General features: G+C 35.9%; 1 protein-coding gene across 1 annotated transcript in view; it reads right to left on the reverse strand.

Moving 5' to 3' along the window:
* Positions 1-15342: 15342 nt before the first annotated feature.
* Positions 15343-22241, reverse strand: part of LOC145671238 (protein hairy-like) — a 66881-nt gene continuing 59982 nt past the window's right edge. Inside the window, exon 3 of the mRNA XM_081740139.1 lies at positions 15343-21802. Coding sequence (XP_081596265.1) covers positions 21155-21802 — 648 coding nt within the window. The 3' untranslated portion in view covers positions 15343-21154. The remainder of the gene's footprint in view (positions 21803-22241) is intronic.

A 22241-nucleotide genomic window follows, 5' to 3' on the forward strand; every position in this document is an offset into this window, starting at 1 on the left:
TTTGTGGGCTTATTTTTGCACCTAGAAGATTGAAATTGTGCACAAACATTCAGTCCACCGAATAGTATTTACCAGATTTTTCAGATTTCTGCGTTAAAACAGGGGGGTACAGAGGGGATACAGGGGGTACAGGAGGGTACAGGCTCAAAAAGTTGAAAAAGGGAAGTTTTTATCAAAAAATCCCTTTGACGGAATTTTCCCGCCTTAGATACATTATGGGACAAGTGAATGGTACCGCCTGAAAGGCAGTTCTATTCTGAAGAGAATGATGGGCGAAACATGACCCTAGGGTAATTAGGGATGTCTCAGGGAATGTTTAAAAATTTCCCTCTGTATATGGGAATATGGGACAATGTCGGTATATTTTTTTGGCGGGCTTACTTTTGCACCTCGAAAATTGGAATTGTGCATAAACATTCAGCCCACCGTGTAGTATTTACGAGATTTTTTTCACATCTTTGCGTTAAAACAGGGGGGGTCTAGGGGGCTAAAAGTTGAAAAAAGAATATTTAGATCCAAAAATCCATTTTTTCGGGATTTTCCCGCCTTAGATACATGATGGAGACACGTGAGTCATACCGCCTGAAAGACAGTTCTATTCTGAAGATAATGATGGGCGAAGCATGACCCTAGGGTAATTAGGGATGTCTCAGGAAATTTTTTACCTGAAATCATGGTGTTTTACGGTAACTTGGGGCATGGTGGGAATTCCTGATAAAATTTCTCTCGCACTTGGTATTCAAGATAGAAACTTGAAATTTGGCACACGCATTCAGTATACCAAGTACTATTTATCAGATTTTTTTAGATGGCTACGTTCACACAGGGCCGATCCAGAGGGGCCCAAAGTGCGAAAAAAATTCCCTCCGAAATTTTTCCTTTGACATCATTTTTCCCGCTCCTGGTATATGGTATGAGCATGCAATTCTGAAGAGAATGATGTATGAACCATGATCCTAGGATAAATAGTGACGATGCAGTAGCTGCTTGACTGAAAGTCAAAAAATTGCCCAAAAAGCCGGAATCCGGAAGGGTTAAGTAGTAATAGATGAATGCAATTAACCCCACATAATATCGATTGTCTAAATATACACTGGTTTCAAACAAGTAGACACATAAGAAACTTTCACACCACCATTATAACCTATCATATGTTAATTCCACTTCACAAGTGGTAGAATGAAAACCGTAGAAAATAGAATGATTTTTTTAAAAAATTACAATTATGAACACAAGTTAGTGAAGGAAACAATGACGGTCAATGAAAAGAAGATGATCCGAGGTCGGATTTCAAGAAATAACTTGATTATGAGATCAAAACAGAATTTTATAAAAGGAATGGTTATGATGCGCTAGACACGAACATGGTTGCCTGTTTCGTCTCGTCATGTGAAAATGTCTCGTTTTGGAGAGGCGAGAAAGAGCCTGTGTTTCGTCTTGTGCAGTAGCGGATCTAGCTCGGGGGGCCTAGGCCCTCCAGTTTCAGATTGACGAAAATAATTCAAACTATTATTTATATAGTTTTGAAAATTTATAGTAAGGTTATGATATACTTATCATAGTCTAAATTCAGGCAGCCCACCCGGTTTTTACCTTCTAGATCCGCCACTGGTTTCGTGGCTATTCCGGTGTCATCTCGTGTTTCCGAAACGAGACAAATTGTTATCTAGTCTCCTTTCGTCTAATTTACTTTCGTAAACCTCATAATAATAGAAGTAAAATTGGAAGCGAAGGAAATGTAACGAAGTTTACAAGTTAGAATTGATAATCGGACAAGAGAGGGCGATGGAATGCTTTCAAGACATTTAAAACGCGACGAGTCCAGTCAAGGGCCTGTCACGTCTCGTCTAGGAAAACGAGACGAGACAGACGCTTTCTTTGCAGTTTTTGAGATTACCACCCTCTGATACATAACCCTGATTAAATATACCTGCTTCCTCGTTTTCATTGTTTCACTTCTCAAATAAATTTCACCGAAATTTTAAACTCTTTTTCACTTAACGTATTAAACGGATAATACCCTCTCTTTCACCACCTCTTATGTGCTCTATGCATTGTTTTTAAAAAACTAAAAAAATATATACTCCTTGGAGCAATTCGAACCGCCGTCCTTTGGATTTGTAATCTAGCGTCTTAACCACTACACGAAGATCGTTTCTTGGTAAACGTTTAGTTGTTGGAATATATCTTCGCACTTGTATTTTAAGTTCCCACTTCGACAATTTCTACTTTCTTTTTCTCCGCTTTCTCTGTATTGATTTATCATATTCTAGATGGTTAGAGCGCAGGAATGTAGTGGCTAAGACGCTAGATTGAAAATACAAAGGACTTAAGTTCGAATCCACTACAAGTAGAATGATCTTTTAATAATGCATACAGTACGTGAGAGGTGGTAAAATAAAGCGTATTACCCGTTTGAGATGTTAAGTGAAAACTCGGTAAAAATACCACTGACATTTATTAGAGAAGTGATACAATGAAAATGAGGAATCAAGTCATATCTTATCAGGGGTATGAATCAGAGGGCGGTGATTGATAAAACGAAATTTTTCCGAATTTCACACATGTGAGTCTCTACAATAGGCAAACTTCTTCCGTAATGTGCCTATTACAGAGACCATCATATTCCACCAATTGCGCTAGCCAAAGTTAGTTTAACAATAACAAATGGGTAGTGTTTTCTCCTTAGAACGATAAATTAAAATGTGCATACTGCAGATGAACGAAGTGTTTCGAATGTTCTAGTAATTTCCTTGCCCTTTCCCAATTAACATGCGTAAATCGTCTCTATCATGATACAAGTGTTTGCGTCCACTTTCTTAAGGATTACTCATTTAGTATGAGAAGTCACCCTGACTCTTCACGGTTGCTTTGAAAACAAAATAACTTGAAAAGAATTTGAAGCTATATTGATTAGCTGTATTACTCACAAGTCCAGCAATTCACCCCTACATTATCTTCTCATGCAACATCATAAGCTAAATATTGCTAAGTTCAGCTCTGACGTTTGGAACGAAGCGGTAATGTTCCTGTAATGATATTTTCACCAAAGTGCATACCGAAGTTAATTTATTCGATGATCTGTAGACAATTGAGTGCCCATTAATAAACTAAATAATATACAATGGAGTAAAGATACAGAAATGATATCGTACTATACAGTAATTTCGCCGTGCAAGTTCAATAGTATAATAATAATAATAATAATAATAATAATAATAATAATAATAATAATAATAATAATAATAATAATTTTTCATCGGTCCTGCGCGGAAAGTGCGAATTAAATCAATCACATGTGTAGTCAAGGTAAGGAGAAAAGCCTAAACTGAATAAGACATTGAAGCGGGTCACAAGCTGGGAATAAGAATAGTGCATGGTGTAAATAAAGGACGACACCGAAAGAGAAATCCATAAACAGCAGGTAAACGGAGAAAAAAGAGTAGAAATTGTTCAAGTGGAAACATAAAACACAAATACGAATAGGGATGAGCACGAGTCGAGCCAAAATTGGACTCGACTCGAGTTCAATTCGAGTCGAGTCAAAGGTAATATTCTTGAGTTGAGTTCCGAGCAAAGTCGCTGTTTTCGAGGTCGAGTTTCGAGTTGAGTCGAGTTTGATAATGGCTCGCTCGCCCGTTCAGCTCGTTTTAACTCGTTTTGAAATAATGGCCTGATTAGACTGGAAAGCGAAAGGCATGAGAAATGTAAGCAGTAATGTGGAATACTTTTAGTGTTGCTCACGACAGGGGTGCATCTCGTCTCGTAATTTTAGTGCATCTCGTGGGCCAATTTTAGTGTATCTCGTCTAGATAACGAGAAGACAAGAGTTTTTTTATTATTATTACGAGACAGCCTCAAATGTCGTAATCACCAATATAAGTATATACTGTAGTTCTTAAAATCAAGGCTGAGACCTGCACGGTCGAATTCTTGAGCCCAAGCAGAAGACCAACCGGGTAGTGATATCAACCGGCTCGGCTCGTATCAACTGAACGAACAACTCGAGTCGGCTCGGTTGGGATGAGCCGACGGCTCGGCCCGATTGAGCCGATGACCTGAGACGGCTCAGTTGGAACGAGCCATCGACTCGCCTCAATCGAGCCAATGGCTCGACCTTTCTCGGTTGGGATGGGTCACCTACTCGGCTCATGTGAACCAGTTCGAGCCAGCTAAGTTGAAACTAGTCCATCGGCACGGTTCGACTCAGCTCAACTAAGCCGATGGCTGAAATCGACTCGGTTGGGTGAGCTGTTGGCTCGGCTCACTTCTCGGTTCGGTTCGGTAGTGACTGAGCTGTAAGCCGAGCCTCTCGGGCCTTTGAGGAGCCTAAACCCGGTCTCAGCTGTTTTGAACATGTTTGGCTGAAGCCTATAACTTTTAACAATTTTTGGCTCGAGCCCGAATACTTGCCCCTTTGGAACTCAAACCCAGAACGTGACCGATGTCCTTGCCTCCTAAAGACTTCTCGACGACCGAGATCGACAGTCAATTAGCTTTTACTATTCAGATACAAACCGCATATCTTTGAAAGATTATACACGGTGTTGATATAATAATAATAATAATAATAATAATAATAATAATAATAATAATAATAATAATAATAATAATAATAATAGTAATAATAATAATATTAATAATAAATAATGGCATTAAAAGTTTTAAACTTGTCCTAAAATTTGGCAAACTTACTTAAAAGTAGAGATTTCAAGGAATGGGTTCCGTACCTTCAAAAAACACCTCTGCAACTACCAAAATTTTAAACTAGAGCGTTCCACTGAAGTTACATGTAGAAAGTATTCTACTGTATGTTTTAAGGAAAACAACTGTAATAAAAATAACTAAATATCACGCAACAGTAAGGCATATAATAAACTAATTTTAGGATATACAGAGGTAAATATAAAAGCTTTGCTACAAAAATACCTACACAGACCATAATTCAATGAGCTCTGAAATACAATGTAACGAAATAGCCTATGAGATTCAGTGTACAGAGCAATTGTTACTTAAAGAATGGACATACACTATTTCGAGAATTGAGACAAGACGGGAAACGTTTACGATACTTTCAGTCTCGTCGCGATTGTCATCTCCAAAGCGAGACGAAAATTTTGAGTTAGTCTTGTCCCGTCTCGGATTCGTCTGGTAATTCTCATGTTATTTTGATGAGAAATTCCTCTTCGGGCAACATTAAACCAAACCGAAATATTCTTTCCAAATGTCACGTTTCTGCTTCTAATAATGACCTGAGCGATAATTAGCTCCTAGCTCTTAATCTTCTACGAGATAATAATAATTATGATTAGTTTATTATTATTATTATTATTATTATTATTATTATTATTATTATTATTATTATTATTATTATTATTATTATTCCTGAAGATTTGATAGTTCAAGTTTTGAAACATCCGAGTATTCAAATATCTGAATATAATAAAACGTATGTCATCGCCGATCAATCGCCATCAAAAATCCTAAAGTAAAAAAATGCGACGTAGATTCGAACAAGCAGCTTGACCACTGAACCGCGATCGCTACGCGGTAAACGATTCGTCTTTAGTCTCGTTACATTAGATTTCTTTGTCTCCGCTTGCAAAGTTGTATGTTATATTTCTTCGATTCGAAACGTCTTTCGTATTTCTTTTGTGAATAATCTTCGCCAAACTTTATATTAATAACTTTAGTTGTTCTTAAACCTTTGGTTCACAAGTTTGTTTTTTCTCCACACGAAACTACAGATACACAGATTTAATTCTCATACTTTGCATTTGTTTCAAAGTAGTAGCCATTACCTGGTCAAAGACTTATGTCCGCCACGTTACAGATTAAACAACAGAAATTAATTTTCCGGAAGCGGAAGTTTCACTTTTCGGATTTCGGAAAATTATGGAATTCGGTAAAATTCCGGAATTCAGAAAAATCCGGAACTCGCAAAGAATCCGGAATTTAGAAAATTCCGAAATTCAGAAAAATCCAGGAATTTGGAAAAATTCCGGATATTTCCGAATTCCGGAATTTTTCCAAAATCAGGTTTTTCCGAATTCTGGAATTTGTCCGGTTTTACTTTCGGGAGTCCGAAAAGTAAAAATTCTGGAATTGGCCATCCCTAGTTTACACACGACCTTTCAGAACACTAAACTAATAGCTGCCTACAAACAAAGAAGTAATGCAAAGCATTTTGTATCCTGCAATACCTCATATATTAAAATCCGACAACAGTTTCAGTATCCAACCAGAAATTGAATATATCTAACTACTTTAAGTTGAGGTATGAAGAATTGTATTGTGTCATATCTTTTTGTGTCTTATACAACCCTGCAAACCACTGAATGTCTAAACGGCTTTCCTTAAATCCAAGTTGTAGTATTCACAGTTACATCCATTTGTGTCTATTTCTCTTCTTTCAATTGGCAGCTCGAAAAAAAAAATAACTAAATAAACGCACCTAAATTATTTAACTCAATTGGTAAAGAACATTGAATAACATAAAACATTTTAATCATCCTCAGTTCTTAAATGAAAATAATAATAATAATAATAATAATAATAATAATAATAATAATAATAATAATAATAATAAAAATAAAGCACTCACCACTAGGAAGAAGAAAATACGAAGACTACAGACAGATAAAAACACTTTTCATTACGATAGAAACATTCATTTCCTCTTTGTTTTATAAAAAGCTGAATCATTATTCTGCAACCGAATGAAAGAATGCTGAGATCTGCATTTCCGCAACTTACCTATAATATTACAATTCCTTGATATATTTTTTCTTTTTTCACTATGAACTACATATTGTAACTGATAGTATGCAACATAAATATACAACAGGACGTTCCAAAAGTTATGACCACATTTACATTATACAGGATGACCAGGAATTCAGGACCATCATTATCTTCATCGTTGGCATTTAAAATAGGATTATTTTATTGAAATACATACGTTTAGTGCTAGTATTTTTCATAAAGTATTATTATCCTTCAAATTCTAAATTAAAATAACGATTAAATGTAGAACAAAATTGTATTACTTGACTGCTATTTAATATTATTTTTGTTACTCAGCATTTTTCTTCTTTTTTTGTAGGAAATACGCATCACTTCCTAGTACTGCTTATAGGCGGCATAAGTGGGAATGAACTTGTATTCGCACAATATGGGATATCAATAGCCAAGTTCAGGCCTATAATCAGTTATGAGAATATAGAATTTTTACCTTATAGGCTCCATTTAGACTTTTCGGCAGTACACCTTCCGAATGATTCTTGTAGTGGATATGAACAAATAGTATCACTTATGCACAATAAAGAACGTCAATTCATTAATAAAGTCAAATATATAATACCTTGTGATTTTAAAACAGGATGTTCCAAAAGACCGCGACGGATGATCTTTAACCTATTACTTGGACTCGCAAATTTTGGACTTAGTGGATATAGTCTATATGAGGTTCATAAATTAAAATCAGCTATTAGTCAAATGCACGCACAAAATGATTATCTAAATTCTCAGATACAAGAAATTAAGAAAAGTAATTTTGAACTCACACATTTGGTGACAAACTTTTCAGTAGCTGTCGAAAAATTGATAAGCGTAACTCATCATAGCATGATATGTACAACGGCCACAAATGAACGTTATCTGATGGCTCTTCTTAATTTCCAAAATGTAGAACAACGGTTTGATACTATAATACAAAGCATTCTTCAAAATAAAGTTAACGACTCTTTAATAAAACCTGCTTTAGCTAAAGAAATGATTAGACAGAATATAAACCTAAGAGGCACATTAATGGAAAGAGATCTTGGTTTATTTTATCAGTGTTCAAAAGCATTTTTAATCTCATTCGACCCAGAATCTGCCAATTTAGACATTATTATACAAACACCAATAGTGCACCCAAATGGTTATCACATTTTATATAAAATTTATAACAATGGATTTCTAACTAAGACAGCTCATATACATATGCAAACACCTGAATATGAAATCTGGACGGACCAAGGAATCTATGAGTTAGACTTATCTATGCCAATCTCATAATATGTTCTCTATATGTAAATTTCAGGCACAACCTCGCTCTCAAAAAACAGGCTGTCTATATAATTTAGTTTTTCGAAATACAACTGATAGCTGCCATCTGAAAACTACTTTATCACGGACAGAGGAATTTTATCTATATACGCCCATGGGACTTCACCTTACTACACGTAAATCTGTTAAAATAGCACTCCAAAGAAACCATATGTTAGCCGCTGATGCAGTTAATCGCTCATCAACTTACTTTTTTTAAATATGAAGAATTTCAACGTATAATAACGGATACTTTAAATCTTCCTACTAGAACATCGGTAAACTTTACGTTAATATATAGGAAATTACCAGAGAACCCAAATTTAAACTTCACCTACAATTTTAAAAATCTACAACGTACTATTACTTCCATGAATTCCTTACTCCAACATGAACAAAGCTCTTTACTGGATAAGATGCCGGAATTTCATCTCTCCAATGCATTCCCATGGACCATATTTGCAATTGCTACCCTCATTATTATATTTTTGATTGGACTTGGCATATTTTTATATTTTGTTTATAAACGCCTTATTGATAGCAACACTTCATAAACATTTTATTTTATAAAGGATTTTCAATAATAACCAATCGTAATTTGATTTTTTCTCTTCTTCCAGTATGGAACATCTTTATATCTCAGTATCAATAGCAGCTTTTTTAATACATCTAACTCTTATCATTTTATATATATTATATATCCGTCTTCGCTCGTTACCAAAAATATCCAAAACGCCTCGCTTAGAAATATCTCCTCCAATTCCGATGGACACATTTAATACCAATAATTTAACTAGGGAGCAACAGACATTACAGGCTCCAACACCACTCACTATAAGTGAACTAATATATGTGTATTAAGCAAAAGCTTAAAACAGCCCTACCTCGAGGGAAATGAAGTGACATATTAAAATGCACCGATCCTGCCTGTGATTAAGGACTAACTGTTTAAGTGCTTTCTTCTGCTACCTTATTACTGCTCCGAAAGGTGATTTTTTCAGTGTTGCAAGTGTTATTAATGTTTTTAGTGATTTTTGTGTGATACCTCAGTGTTGCCAGCCCTCATATGAAGAAAAATAACCCTTCGGCTTGTTTTTTAAACAAACCAGGGGGTGTAATATCCTATGTGATGTCGTAAACAAGCAATTCCACGCATCAATGTTTACAAACACCACCACATGTTTCGGCAAGAGGATCTCCCACCAGAGGGACCTATAATCACATGCAGATGACGGCTTCTGGCCCCTCCCACGGAGCAAAAGACGACATCGGAGCAGCAGCGCCACCGCCACCCAAAGGACCCTATAAATTGGTTGGACGAAGGCAACTAGAGACCAGTTTGCTGGTGAACCTCCTCTAGTCTGCTTCGGGACTCTAGGAGTAACCTAACCCCAGGGCCTTCAGTCTGCTTCGGGACTACGCCTATCCTTTCTCCTGGCTTAGTCTGCTTCGGGGCTCTAACTGACAATCCTAACCTCAGCCGCTTAGCCTGCTTCGGGGCTCTGTTGGCCATCTAACCTACCCACTGCTTGTTTCGGAGCTTTGGGCACCTAATTCCACTCCTCTTAACCTGCTTCGGGGCTCTGTTGGAGATCCTGTCTGCGACCTTACGGTCAAAGACCATCTATAACTCACCTTGATTCTAGAGAGATCAATTTGTATAGTATTTTGTAAAAATACTTTTATAGAGGAAACTTTTTATAATAAAAACTGGTAGTGGGAGTCGATTCCGGACGCTCTTTTTATTAACTGCTCTACCCAAAATCCTAAATGAGACAAAGTTTTACAATATGATCGGGTTAGTAAAGCTTTCTATATGATAGGGCTCGTAAGACTTTCTCTGCTCTCCCGTAAAGTTGTGATACGATCTACTACAGGGTACAGAACGAATTATCAATTTAATCAAGTTGTTGTATTACTACACATATGCTTCCGCCTCTGTCAACTCTGGTCGATCTCGTTGACGCGACATGTTTGGTTTCTATACCTCTTTCTTCGTTTACTAAACTAAACAGTAACTATTCTGATTATATTACTGCGCATGCCTCGTAGATAAATATTTCTGATGCCAATAGTTTCCGTTTTGTCCAAGGAATGTTCTTTTTCTTATTCCCAGCATGACCCTTTTATTACATTATATGAAGAACATGTAGGTCTAAATACCTCATGTTTTACATAGAATGTAGGTTTAACTCTTCCAGCAAAGAAGGAACGTGTGATCATAGTATACAACCCACAGAAGTGATAGCTGGTAATACAGTGGTCGTAATCCCTAATGACACAGAGGATGAGTGGTGTCCTCCCCGCTGGTCTAGTGGCTAGCACGTGTGCCTTTGGTGTACGGTGTCCCGGGTTCGGTTCCTGGCGGGAGAGCCTTTACGATTTTTAACTGTCCTCGATGTTTCTGCGTTCGTGTCCCTCTCGTTATAAGTTATTAGAAAAAGCAAGTGAAACGAGTGAAGCAAGTAAAATTAGCAATAAGTAAGTTACTGAAACACGTTCGGTGAGTCAGTTAAAAAACAAAAAGTGGACAAAGCACTGGCTTTTCGCGCCGTTCATGCGAGTTCGAATCTATCTTGGCTTGATTTTTTATCCATTTGAAAGAAAGTATTGTTTCTTTTCCCTACAGGTAGTCACTCTTTTCGTATTTTTCGCCGTCCTTCACAGGTAAAGTAACTGGCTATTCTTATTCTTTCTACGAATGATGGATCTTCTCTTTGGTTTCATGTCAAACATGCACACGTAATGAAAAGACACTGTTGATAATAATAATAATAATAATAAGAAGAAGAAGAAGAAGAAGAAGAAGAAATATTACTAGCTAACTCGTGTGTGTATATCGCACAATATAATTTTATATTATCATCTGGAAATAAGTAAGGCTGGCTGGCGCCCCCCCAAATTTTTTCGATGCGCCTTATGGGTCCACAGTGTCCAACGTTGGTCCCATCCGACTATCACCTCCTGTTCTCTCGATATAAGTTATCAACATTTCTGTCGTGGCCCCATGACAATGACTCTTCGTTCTTTTTGAATTGAAATCGCTTATTTTTCTGAGTACTATGAGTGCATACTATCCAACGTTGCTCCCATCACTCTACCATTTACCGTTCTCTCGATATAAATTGCTAATATTTTGTTTGTAAGGGAGATATGGCCTTATAATCATTGCGTTTGAGGAAGAATTGAGGAAGATATTGCCTTGCCACAAACAACACCTATTATTATTATTATTATTATTATTATTATTATTATTATTATTATTATTATTATTATTATTATTGTTTTACTTAGCATTAATGTTGCCTACCACTATTTGCAATGCAATGTGTTACTAAAAAGCAAATCAAATAACACTCCTCGCCATTCACGCTCTCGACCTCGAAATACATGATTTACAGTTCTCTGTCTTAGGGGAAAGCACATTTATTATATTATTCTTTCAAATAACACGTTTTACAAGTTACTTCACTTTCAATGTGTAACTTCATATCCTAACTAATAATCATCTTTTTCCGATAGGAAAATATCCCCCCTGCAAAAGAAAATACCTGACCGTACCAAAAGGGCGTGAACCTTCTTTAGGTGATAAATAGTCCAATATTTCAATAAAAGAGGATAAGTTTCTGCACACAAATATTTCAGTAAAAGAGGAAAAGTTACTCAAATTTTGTGAATACCCATTTATGGGCGAAATTTGGTTCCCTTGGAACTTTTTAAGAGTTTGAAGGGCCGCCATTTTGAACATTTTCATTTGATTACATTTGTTAACGAACCCAGTCAAGATTTTCAACAATTAATGTTTGTGCCAAGTTTCGTCTCAATCCGCTGAAAATTACGGTGGTTATGGCATTCACAAAGTCATATATTTTCGGCTCTTAGGATGCAACAAAATTTGGAAATACGAACAAGAAAGATCAATGGTTGTTATAAAGGTTTTCTCTTTATAGAGTTTAAAATATCCTCTGTAGATTGAAATGGTACCGATAAATACTTGGTACAGGTGTTACACTTCTGCAGATTAAGAACTATCCTAAATTTTTTGTGTTATGTTTCCGGAGCACCAGAAGTGGAGAACAAAATTCATTGTTATTTGTGGGTCTAATTATGTTTGCCTTGATAAGTTCTTGAATCTGTTTCTCTACCTGGTCCCTAAATATGTAATGGAATTGGTGGCGAACGGTCGTGAAATACAGCAGACTTAGAAAATCTAATTTTATGAACATATCCCATAAAATATCCGATGTCGCAAGGGGCATACTTAAAACCATCGCTATACTTGAACAATACTTCATACATTGCTTGTTTTTGCTTTTCGTTTAAGTTGGGTTGACGTCAAAGAGCTCTTTATTGAAAAGTTTTTTAGTGTATTTTTAACATTCTTTAGTTTCTTCTTTTGTCTTAAACTAGTACGCTTTTTCTAGAAAATTTGGTTCTTCTAAGGCGTTAAAAGAAATTTCATGCCCTTCCTCAAGAACCGCTGCTGGGGTATTCCTTTATATAATGACGCTATTACTATTATGATTTGTTATTAAAATTGTCAATTTGTTTATGGCTATCATCTGGAGAGAACATTTAACCTGTTTCTCGAGTATTCCAGGGAGGAATGATGTGTACAAGAATTCCGCATCAGGTATTTTTCCTTTCCTGCCACTAGAATGAATGTGTGCGAGCGTGGGGGAAGTATTATTTGCTTAGTCATGTATAAGCATTCTTGCTCTGGCTGTGTTATTGTCTGAGTTGTAAAAACTGACAGTGTATTTTCGTTGTTCTCACCTGATAGCTGAGGCTTCCGTGGACGTTTAAAGAAAGAAAATATAATCTAGTTTAAGTCGATGGTGGAATGCGAACGTTGGAGAAAGTCAATTCTTGTTATTATGGGCATTATCCTGTTGATTACTCGAAAGTAATGAGTAAATGTTGTTTGACCTATTTTAAATTTTATCAGTGCTATTTGATTTAAACAAATATTGTTTCCCAAAATTCCTTTTACTATTGTGTGAAATGGAATTAGACTCGACCCTGGGTGCACAGAATAGGACGGCCAGACAGATTTCGTAGCTCCGGTATCAATTATTGTATTCTGAGGTCCTGATTTAGTTTTAATTGCTAAATGTGACCTGTTATTTTCATCTTCTAGATGCGATGTTTTCTCGTCTTTCAGCCAATTGTTTTGATCGTTTCTCTATCACTGGAATTTCATTGTGCTTACTAGCTTCTCTTTGGTCTTCATGTTTCGGATGGTGATTGCTGTCGGCCCCCTTGCCAGGTGTCGGCCTCACACGTTTTTTGGATGCTTATAACAAACGGATGCACGGTGTCTCCGCTTCCGGCATATGGCGCATACTAAAATTTTATTCCGTGGATGTAGCCAGCTGACTGTTCTGGGCTTGTCACCGTTTCTTCTTTCCGTTATTATTGTTATGCCTCCTTCTGTTTCCCTGATTTCTGTTCTTCGGTTGGTTTCTGTAACTTGTCTGCGCTATCACCAGCGATAATTCTGCCATTTTATTGGCCAAGGTGGATAGGTCATGTTGTGGAGGATTTTGCTCGTGGTGGGAAACGGTCTTTGGTTCTTGATTTGTGGTCTGATATTCTAGAGGATTAGGTTGAGAAATCGTTATAGATGGATTTGAATGATAGGTATTAAATTGTAGTTGTGATGCAGGTACATAACTGTGTATTGGTTGATAACAGGTTGCGTCTGTATAGGATAGGTATGGTGGTATGACTGTTGTATAGGGTACATCATTTTTGGTTCAGTTGGCAATCCATAGGATATATTCTGCGTGTTAGGTATATGAATTTGGCTGTATAGCATGTGCAGTTTTTGTGATAGCTCTGCATGCTCTCTTTTTCCTAAAAGGTCATTGGCAGCTTCCAAGGTGTTTAATTTAGTCTGTCGGGCGTCTACTGTTGCAAACCTTTCTAACGCTATCTTATTAAGGACATCCCTCTGTAATCCTAACGATAAATGATGGATATTTTGTTCTGTCGCTTCCGGTAGTAACTGCCTGATTGCTCGGAGTTTACACAAGAAATATGAATCTATGGACTCATCTATTCCTTGTTGGAATTCGAATTACTCTTGTTCCGCCTTCGGCCACCTTCGGCCTACTTAGTGCAAGTAATTTATATTTTAAAGCTTCATAGGACATCGTTCCGAATTTCTTTTTGTTTTTAAGCTGCAACACGAGATCTAGTGCCATGTCCTGTAGATATATCGGTAAAATTTATTTCTTCTTGGCTGGTGACCACGATTTCATGGTTGCTATATGATCAAACAGCATGAAAAATCTGTCCGGGTCATCATGCACGTGTCCCGAATACTTCGACAAATCAGGCATGTTAAAAGATATATTAGATGCACCCTCTGTCATATTTGTATTACTCCAAACACAGTGTCATCATACTAACATCGATTAAAAATGTTAAAACAAAGGTATACATAAAATAAGTTCACTTTTTAAATTTTCTATTGTGTTGAAAGTTCGTACTTGGAGCAGCTTCAGATTAAGACTATGGAAACTCTGGAGCGGGAAAATACATAAGGCTGCATTCAGAGAAAATAACTTTAAGGTTTAGTTATGTGAACCAAAACCGAATGTACTGACTATGACTTTTAAAAGAACATTCTGGATTATGTAATAATAAACATTTAACAAAAATTAAATATTTTAAATACACAATTCTCAGTAACTGCACAACTCTAGATGTACACAGGACGATGTCTCCTCATACACTGACTTATGAAGGTCGGTGCTCCTTGTATTTGTGCGTGCAGCCTTGTGTTGCCACCTGTTCGCGTGTTACAGCACTAGTCTCGAAACTTTTTGATACCACCTCGTACTGTATATATGTCTTTATTAATTTAATAGAAACATCTGGAGGAAATACGTCAGAAGTCTGGGTTGGCAACGATCAGGCAGCAACAACAGTTTCGGACTGTTGGTGTTGGTGGTGTGTTAGAGTAAACTCCATACTACGTCAGGAGTAGTGATGGGTAAATTCCCGGGAATATTCCCAAAAATGGGAGTATTACGGGAATTGATTTACAAACACAAAGAAAATTGCATTCTATTACTATATTATGATTTCAAAGGTTAATTAGTTTTTTTATCACCGTATATTATTACTGTTATACCCAGAGGATTCTTCAAAATGTATATTCTGAACGGTATTGTTATTTTATTAATATTTTATTATTTTTAGAGAGTACGCATAAATGTATATTTACTTACAATATGTTCTATACAAGTAAATATGTGGAAAAAATGGTATAGTAATTCCACATACTTTTACACCTCTAAACAGTTTAAATTTATATCTAAGTGGATTTTCTAAACTTGACTCTACTATTGATATCATAAACATATTACATTTTTAAATGTTATAAACAAATTAGGTTGGGTAACTGTCAGAAGACACATGTCTCACCATGTATCAGAAGACACATTTGCGCATACATATTTATGTTCACGATATTTGCAAGATACTGATCTAGTTTTATAATTTAGCACGTAATATTGCCACACACGACCTTTCTTCCTACCTATTTCTCGAAATTTCATGCCTTAATTCATATGTAAGAGAAGCCCGAGCACCTTTTCAGAAATTCGTCAGAGACAGGAGACAGACCGACGTCTATTACTACCTGTGGTTTGGGGTGTATTGATAGTACCTCATCTCTATTTCTACATAATTACTACATTACTTTACAAACTGGTCCCTTTTCATCATTTGTAAATTAGTACTTTGCTACTTTTTAGTGCAAATGGAAATGGAACTTAAAATATCATATTATTAGTTACGTAAAGTACTATCAACGAATTTTACTTTTTAAGTCTCCAATTTATTTAAAACGTAGAAGTAAATAATAATAAAGGAAAATAAAGTAATTAGACACATGGTTCTTATAATTTGGAAGATAAAGTAAAGAAATGGAAATAAATTCCTTCCCAGGAATTTATATGCCAGGGAAAATCCCGGGAATATTCTCATTTTTTATTTTCCTTCCTACCGGGAATATTACCACTGCCCATCACCAGTCAGGAGCAGTAGAATTGTAGTGTGCAATGAACTTGGCAGACTATGATAGTGTAAAAGGATTTACAAGGAGACATGTGTTCGCTTAAGTTAGTTTTGTTGACTCTGAAATACACTTTACAACGTTTACAGTATGCTTTCTCACTGTTATTCTTCACTTCTTTAATTCATTCCCTAAATTCTTTAGCTGGCAGCGATTATTTTCGGATGTTTTTATTATACTTACTTCAGTAACTCACTATGTTAAGATGGATAGTACTGAATCACAATTAAAATTGCAATGTTCATTTTTACACAACTCCGTTCAATTATTAGCAGTGTTGTCACAGTCCTAGCTCTGGAGTGGGCTGAAAATTAGTACCAAATTGAAACAAAAAGGGCTGAATTCATTACTTTATACCAGTGTAATATATGGCTGTACAACATGAAACTAAAAGAGTTAAAGTACTAGAACACTCCCCCGCAAGGGCGCCGACTTTCCAAAATTTATGTGGGTGCATATCAATGGCAGAGCGTGTTATACGTTTTCAGGGGAGTCTCGATATTTTTTTGTTGATTTCCTTTTAGTTAAAATCTTTTATGAACACTGTCATAAAGATCTCTGCTCGATTCTATTCACAATATAGTTCCAATTTTTATTGTATGGACTGCCTTTGACTCGTCCAGAGACAGGGAAGGAAAGGGGGAGTGTGTTGCTTGGTTGCCTTTGCACGAACACATTTGAAACAAACAATTATGTTTTAGAGGTTAGAAATTTTTACTTCCATTTTAATGTTTTGTTTATTAATTTTTTGATAATGGCAAATGAGAAGTATTTATTTTATTTTGTTTCTATCTAAAATCCTGTAAGTGCAAATGTATCCCCGGAGCACCCAAGTAGTTGGCGCAAATGCTCCCCCGCTCTTCCAAGGGTGGAAATCAAGAAAGTACTCTTTTTAAAAATTACTTTTAAAATCCAAATAGGAGGACAACCGTGGAAGTAGATGAAACTTTTCTCGCACGTAGGAAGTATAACAGAGGCCACAAATCAAAAAGGAAAACAGTTATCATCTTCGGAAAAGTTGTATTGTAAGGAAGCCGTATTGTAAGGAAACCAAACACGCTTCTATTTCAAGGCGATCAATAAATCAAAACGGTATTATGGCCATATATGAAAAAAGTATATGAAACGAGGAACAAGTCGATCACCTCCGAGTTCTTGTGTAAACAGTGCGTTATAATAAAATATTAAAATGTAAATTATTGCACCTTATTCTCGCTTATTTCACGACCAAAGGAGGATAATAGACTGTAAGAAGAATATAAAGTAAGTAAACAGACATTTGTAAAAAATGTAACAAGTATTTGAAAATATGACAAGTATTTGTTACATTATGCTGAATTGAGTAGAATTGTACCAACTTCTTCACAAAAGGGGCTGAAAAAGCTAGCGTGGTACCAACGGATCGATGAATGACATAAAGGGCTGAATTTGGTACAATTGTACCAAGTGTGGCAACTTATTAGTATTAGGTATTAACTGAATCAGCAATATGATCAGTGATACTGCAACAGTGCGAACTCAACAGAAGTATAGTGTTGTCAGATCTGGAGATTAATATATACTAAGACAATAATTGAACTATTATCGAACAGGTTAGTTTTAATAAAATTATTGGTCATTGTAAACAGAATAGGCATACTTAAAAAACAAAACTTTTATTATATCACATAAAACTAATACATAATTTATGATTTGAAATATGAAAATAAGAAAGTAGCGCATTGTTAAGAGTTATAGCCTACAGATAATTAAAAGTAAATTTAACTCAAAAAGTAGCATTTCGCCCAATTTAAAATGTTGGTAGCAAGGGCACTTAAAATATCGCCCAATCTGGCAACACCCTATTTCCCGTACAATGGATTGCCGAAGGAACACATCTCTCATACTTGCCTAGCTAACATGGCCACAAATGTTGAGTTTTGGTCTCGTCTCGATTTACTAATGTACGTCCCGGTCTCGGTAGCATTCCTATTCTCATTCAATATTTACAATGTTTCAGAATTTAACTATTGTTATTTTTAAAATAATTGCTTTGTATTATTGATTAAGAGAAGTTATAGGCCCATTCATAATACCAGTATATGATTTACACGAAGTTACGGCGACCATACGTTCCGTTTTGACCGGGACAGTCCCGTTTTAGGGGGGTGTCCCGTCACTAGATGGAGAAAACGTAGCATTTGTTGAAAGTGAAAAAAGTAAATAACAAACCCAGTACGTATACTCCTTGTAAAGGTATTAATAACACAGCCACACAGAAAAAAATAAAAGTTCCGTGCACCGGACCCCAGAATATGGATTCGCAGTATTTTGTTACACAGAATCTAAATTTCTAAACATCAAGACAATTGCTCATGTCAGTTTCGTTTGTGGGCGAAAAAGTGTGTCCTATCTATCCAAAATCGCTCATTTTTTTCTCCCATAAAAGGATGGCACGGTCAAATCATCCTGGAGTTTCGAAATTTGGATTCTGTGTAACAAAATACATCGAATCCATATCCTGGAGTCAACTGGACAGAACTTTTTTTTTTTTTTTTTTTGTATTGCTGGGTTACGTGTATCCTCGGTATCCAAAATCGCTCGAGTTTTTCGCCCATAACAATAAAAATCGGATGGCCAATCGTCCTGTGGGTTCTGTGTAAAACAATACATCGAATCCATATCCTGGGGTCCGGTACACAGAACTTTTATTTGTATGGCTGTGTAATTAATAATAACAAAGAGGCAAGAACTGAAATTTCCTTCATTAAAATGATCTATAGTTCGCAGTGCTGCTCGAAAGGCAGCAAAGGTTTTAGCAGTTACTTGTTTGTAGAACAAACTTCAACGTCTTTTTTTTTTTTTTTTTTTTTTTTTTTTAATATAAGTACCGAATCACTTGACAAATTGACTTGACTAAAGCCATTCTCAAGAAGATAGGTTCTTCTGAGAAATACTTCTGGCATGCCATATCAAGGATTCAAGCTAGGCCAAAGGAACAAATGCAGAAAGCATCATGTCCTACTACATTGTAAGTTATATATTATGCTATATTACAATATAAATGTATTAGGTACCGCTAAAGTAAACAAGAATCAATTTACGCACTGATTTGTTTCTCATTTCTCATGATTTTTGAAAATTATTATTATCAAGCTAATTAACTTTTTCTATACGTATGAGTGGCTCGGACGAACATATTGGTAAGTTCCATTTCCAATGAAATTTAGTTGTTAAGTGGAACTGGTTGTAATTAAACTAGAGAACAGTATGTCTTTAGCTTAATTTCGGAAATGCACTTACGGATGCAAGGAAAACTTGTTTGATACGTGTCATTCCATTGAATTGCATAGGAATGTTGAGTCTTCTTTCCCAGTTTAACCGAAAGTTAGAAAATGTGATATACATCATGTTTCCCAAAGCCGCCCATACTTAAAAGAAATCGTCCTGAGTGAATGCGTGACTGACTGTTCAACTTTCAGGCCAAACGGCTTAAGCTAGAAACTTGAAATTTTGACAGTGCATAGGATGGAAATTCGATGAGGAAAGGGAGAAATAGGGGTGGCAATTATCCAGTGGCGTAGGGAAGGGGGGGGCCGGAGGGGCCGGCCCCCCCCCCAAAGAGGTCCGGCAATGTACTTTAGTACTTTGATGTATGTAATTTTTTATATATTTTTATGTTCATATATTTTTTTTGTTTGTAATTTTTCTATATGTACCTATAACAGCACTTGGGCCCCCCCCCAAACACACCTCCTGGCTACGCTACTGAACAAAATGTCCATATCTCCGGATCTCTGAGGGGTAGAGACTTGAAATTTAGTATAACTATGAAGTTCTCATTTTCAAAAAGTTTGAAATGTATATTATCGTTTCTTGATATTTTTCCTAGAAGGGAATGAAAAGGGTGGGGGTTGCAATTCTTATTATAATATCGCCGTACCTCGAAATTCCGAAACAGAATTTTCGGAAATTCCACTTTTAACGAGTAAAGAGGGCAATGCCTCTTGTTCTCAATATATAAAAATGATTTGGAAGTTGTCAGTCTCATTACAAGGAAAAAGCGAGTGAATCACTTGAAATGAATTTTTGAACACTGCACTTGGGCCAACATGAGTTTCTATCATTTCACTTTGGTTGAAATACGTATTCTAAGGGGAAAAGGGTTTTGAATGTTTCGCAAATAATAATGTCACAAACGTATTGTTGCCATGCAGAGAAGTAAGAAAAGACTAAAATATAAGGTGCGATGTTGTAGGCTGAGCAAATGCAGGGTCCTGGGTAAAAGTTCTCAGTTAGTCAAAGGCTAGTAGCACGATAAAAATAAAGTGGTGTCTGAGATGTAAATAGAAAATTCTTGCTCATAGAAGATAATATTTATTTACAAATGTTTTAATAATAAAACAATTCCGTTGAATTAAATTTACATTTAAAAATCTGTATTATAAAACTATTTAGTTTTAAGTCATTTATATATAGGCCTATATTCCTGTTCTATATTCTTTTACTTTATTATCATAACATTTAAACCACCACTCTACTATGCTCTCCACCATTTTATTATTTTCTTAAATAACGAAAAGTGATCAAGAACAGTGCAAATTTAGAAAGTAAATATATGGTAACTACAAAACCTTATTACATATAGTCAAGATTAAACGGATATGACCAATGCCAGCCAGCTTTTACATGTTAAGTATGAGTTCATGCATGAAATTCCATATATTCTTCAAATATTTAACAATGACGTATGCTGCATCTACTCTTCAACGAAGTCATAGAAAATATCCATAAGTCAAAATTCACCTTGTCTTGGTGTTTTGTGGAAACATTTTCATTGGAGTTTGAAAAATAAATATACAAGTATCGCGAAGATGGTTCTTTGCTAATTCACTAAATAAGGTGTACTCTAGTTAGTGAGCTAGTAGTACTTAACTTCTCCAGTAATTTCGTTGGGAATTAGTGTCACTGAGCTTTAAAATGTTATTGTTATTGTTACCATGGTCTCCAAAGAGATTCCAATGGCTGCGGAGAGTCTTTCGTGGAAACTGCTGGAGACCATTGTCTTTCTGGATTTGTACACAAGTCTTTTGATGCACTAGATACACAGGGAGGTCGTGAAAGGTATTCTTCATGCACTGGTTTGAGATCAGCAGGAATAACAAAAGCGAGATCACCATTGGGGAGTTTGGTTGGAAGAAGAGTGTATCCGTTGGGAGTTTGTATGACTACCTGAGACATTAATCTCGACACTGATGTCTCTGATGTTACATGTTTGTTGTCAACTACGCGATCTCGACACTGCTCGTCTTCATTCGAAGTCCGTTGATTCACTGTACTATCCACAATGTCCTGGCTACTTGAAACAACGGAGTCGTTGATCAAATTGTCAAAACAGTGGGCAAGATGTGAGTTTAATCGATCTCTAAGTGTTGGATCTATTCCTTTGAATTTACTAAGCAAGTCTTGAACCTCTTCAGCACACTTCCGAAATCCTGCTCTGAATTTCACACAGAAATGTGATTCTTTATCATTCAGATTCTCAAGCTGATTGTTATTGATGTGATTTTGATGCAATTTATGAAGATGGCGGACAGTCATTTCCAAAATATCTGCTTTTTCTAACTTTGCAGGACGAGATCCCTATAGAAAAAGTAAAAATACAATTAATATTTTACGGATTTTCTTTTTTTGATTAGGCCTAAATGTAATATAGTTTATATTGACTAGCACTAAACACAATTAAACATATTAATCTTAAATAACGAAAGATTTAGCAACTATTAACATCAAATTAAGCAATTAGTAAATACAATAAATTGCAGAAGAAAAGAAGAAAAGAGTACATTTTAAATTAAATTTGAACTGAATCATTTCCGTTCATAATGCACAGCTTATCTGTTTGAAAGTCCAGAGGCTTCACAAACATAGCATTAAAACCAGTTGCGTATTTACGATTTTGCTTCGGGGAGGGCTTTGCTAACTTTCGGGGGGGATTTGCCTGAAAATATGAAAATTCTGCAAGATATTTCATATACTTTACTATAGTAAAATTCGGGGGGAGGCTTAAGCCCGGAAGCAC

The sequence above is a fragment of the Thermobia domestica genome, chromosome 15, assembly GCF_964235325.1.
Source record: "Thermobia domestica chromosome 15, izTheDome1.hap1.1, whole genome shotgun sequence".
In the NCBI taxonomy this organism is placed as follows: Eukaryota; Metazoa; Arthropoda; class Insecta; order Zygentoma; family Lepismatidae; genus Thermobia; species Thermobia domestica.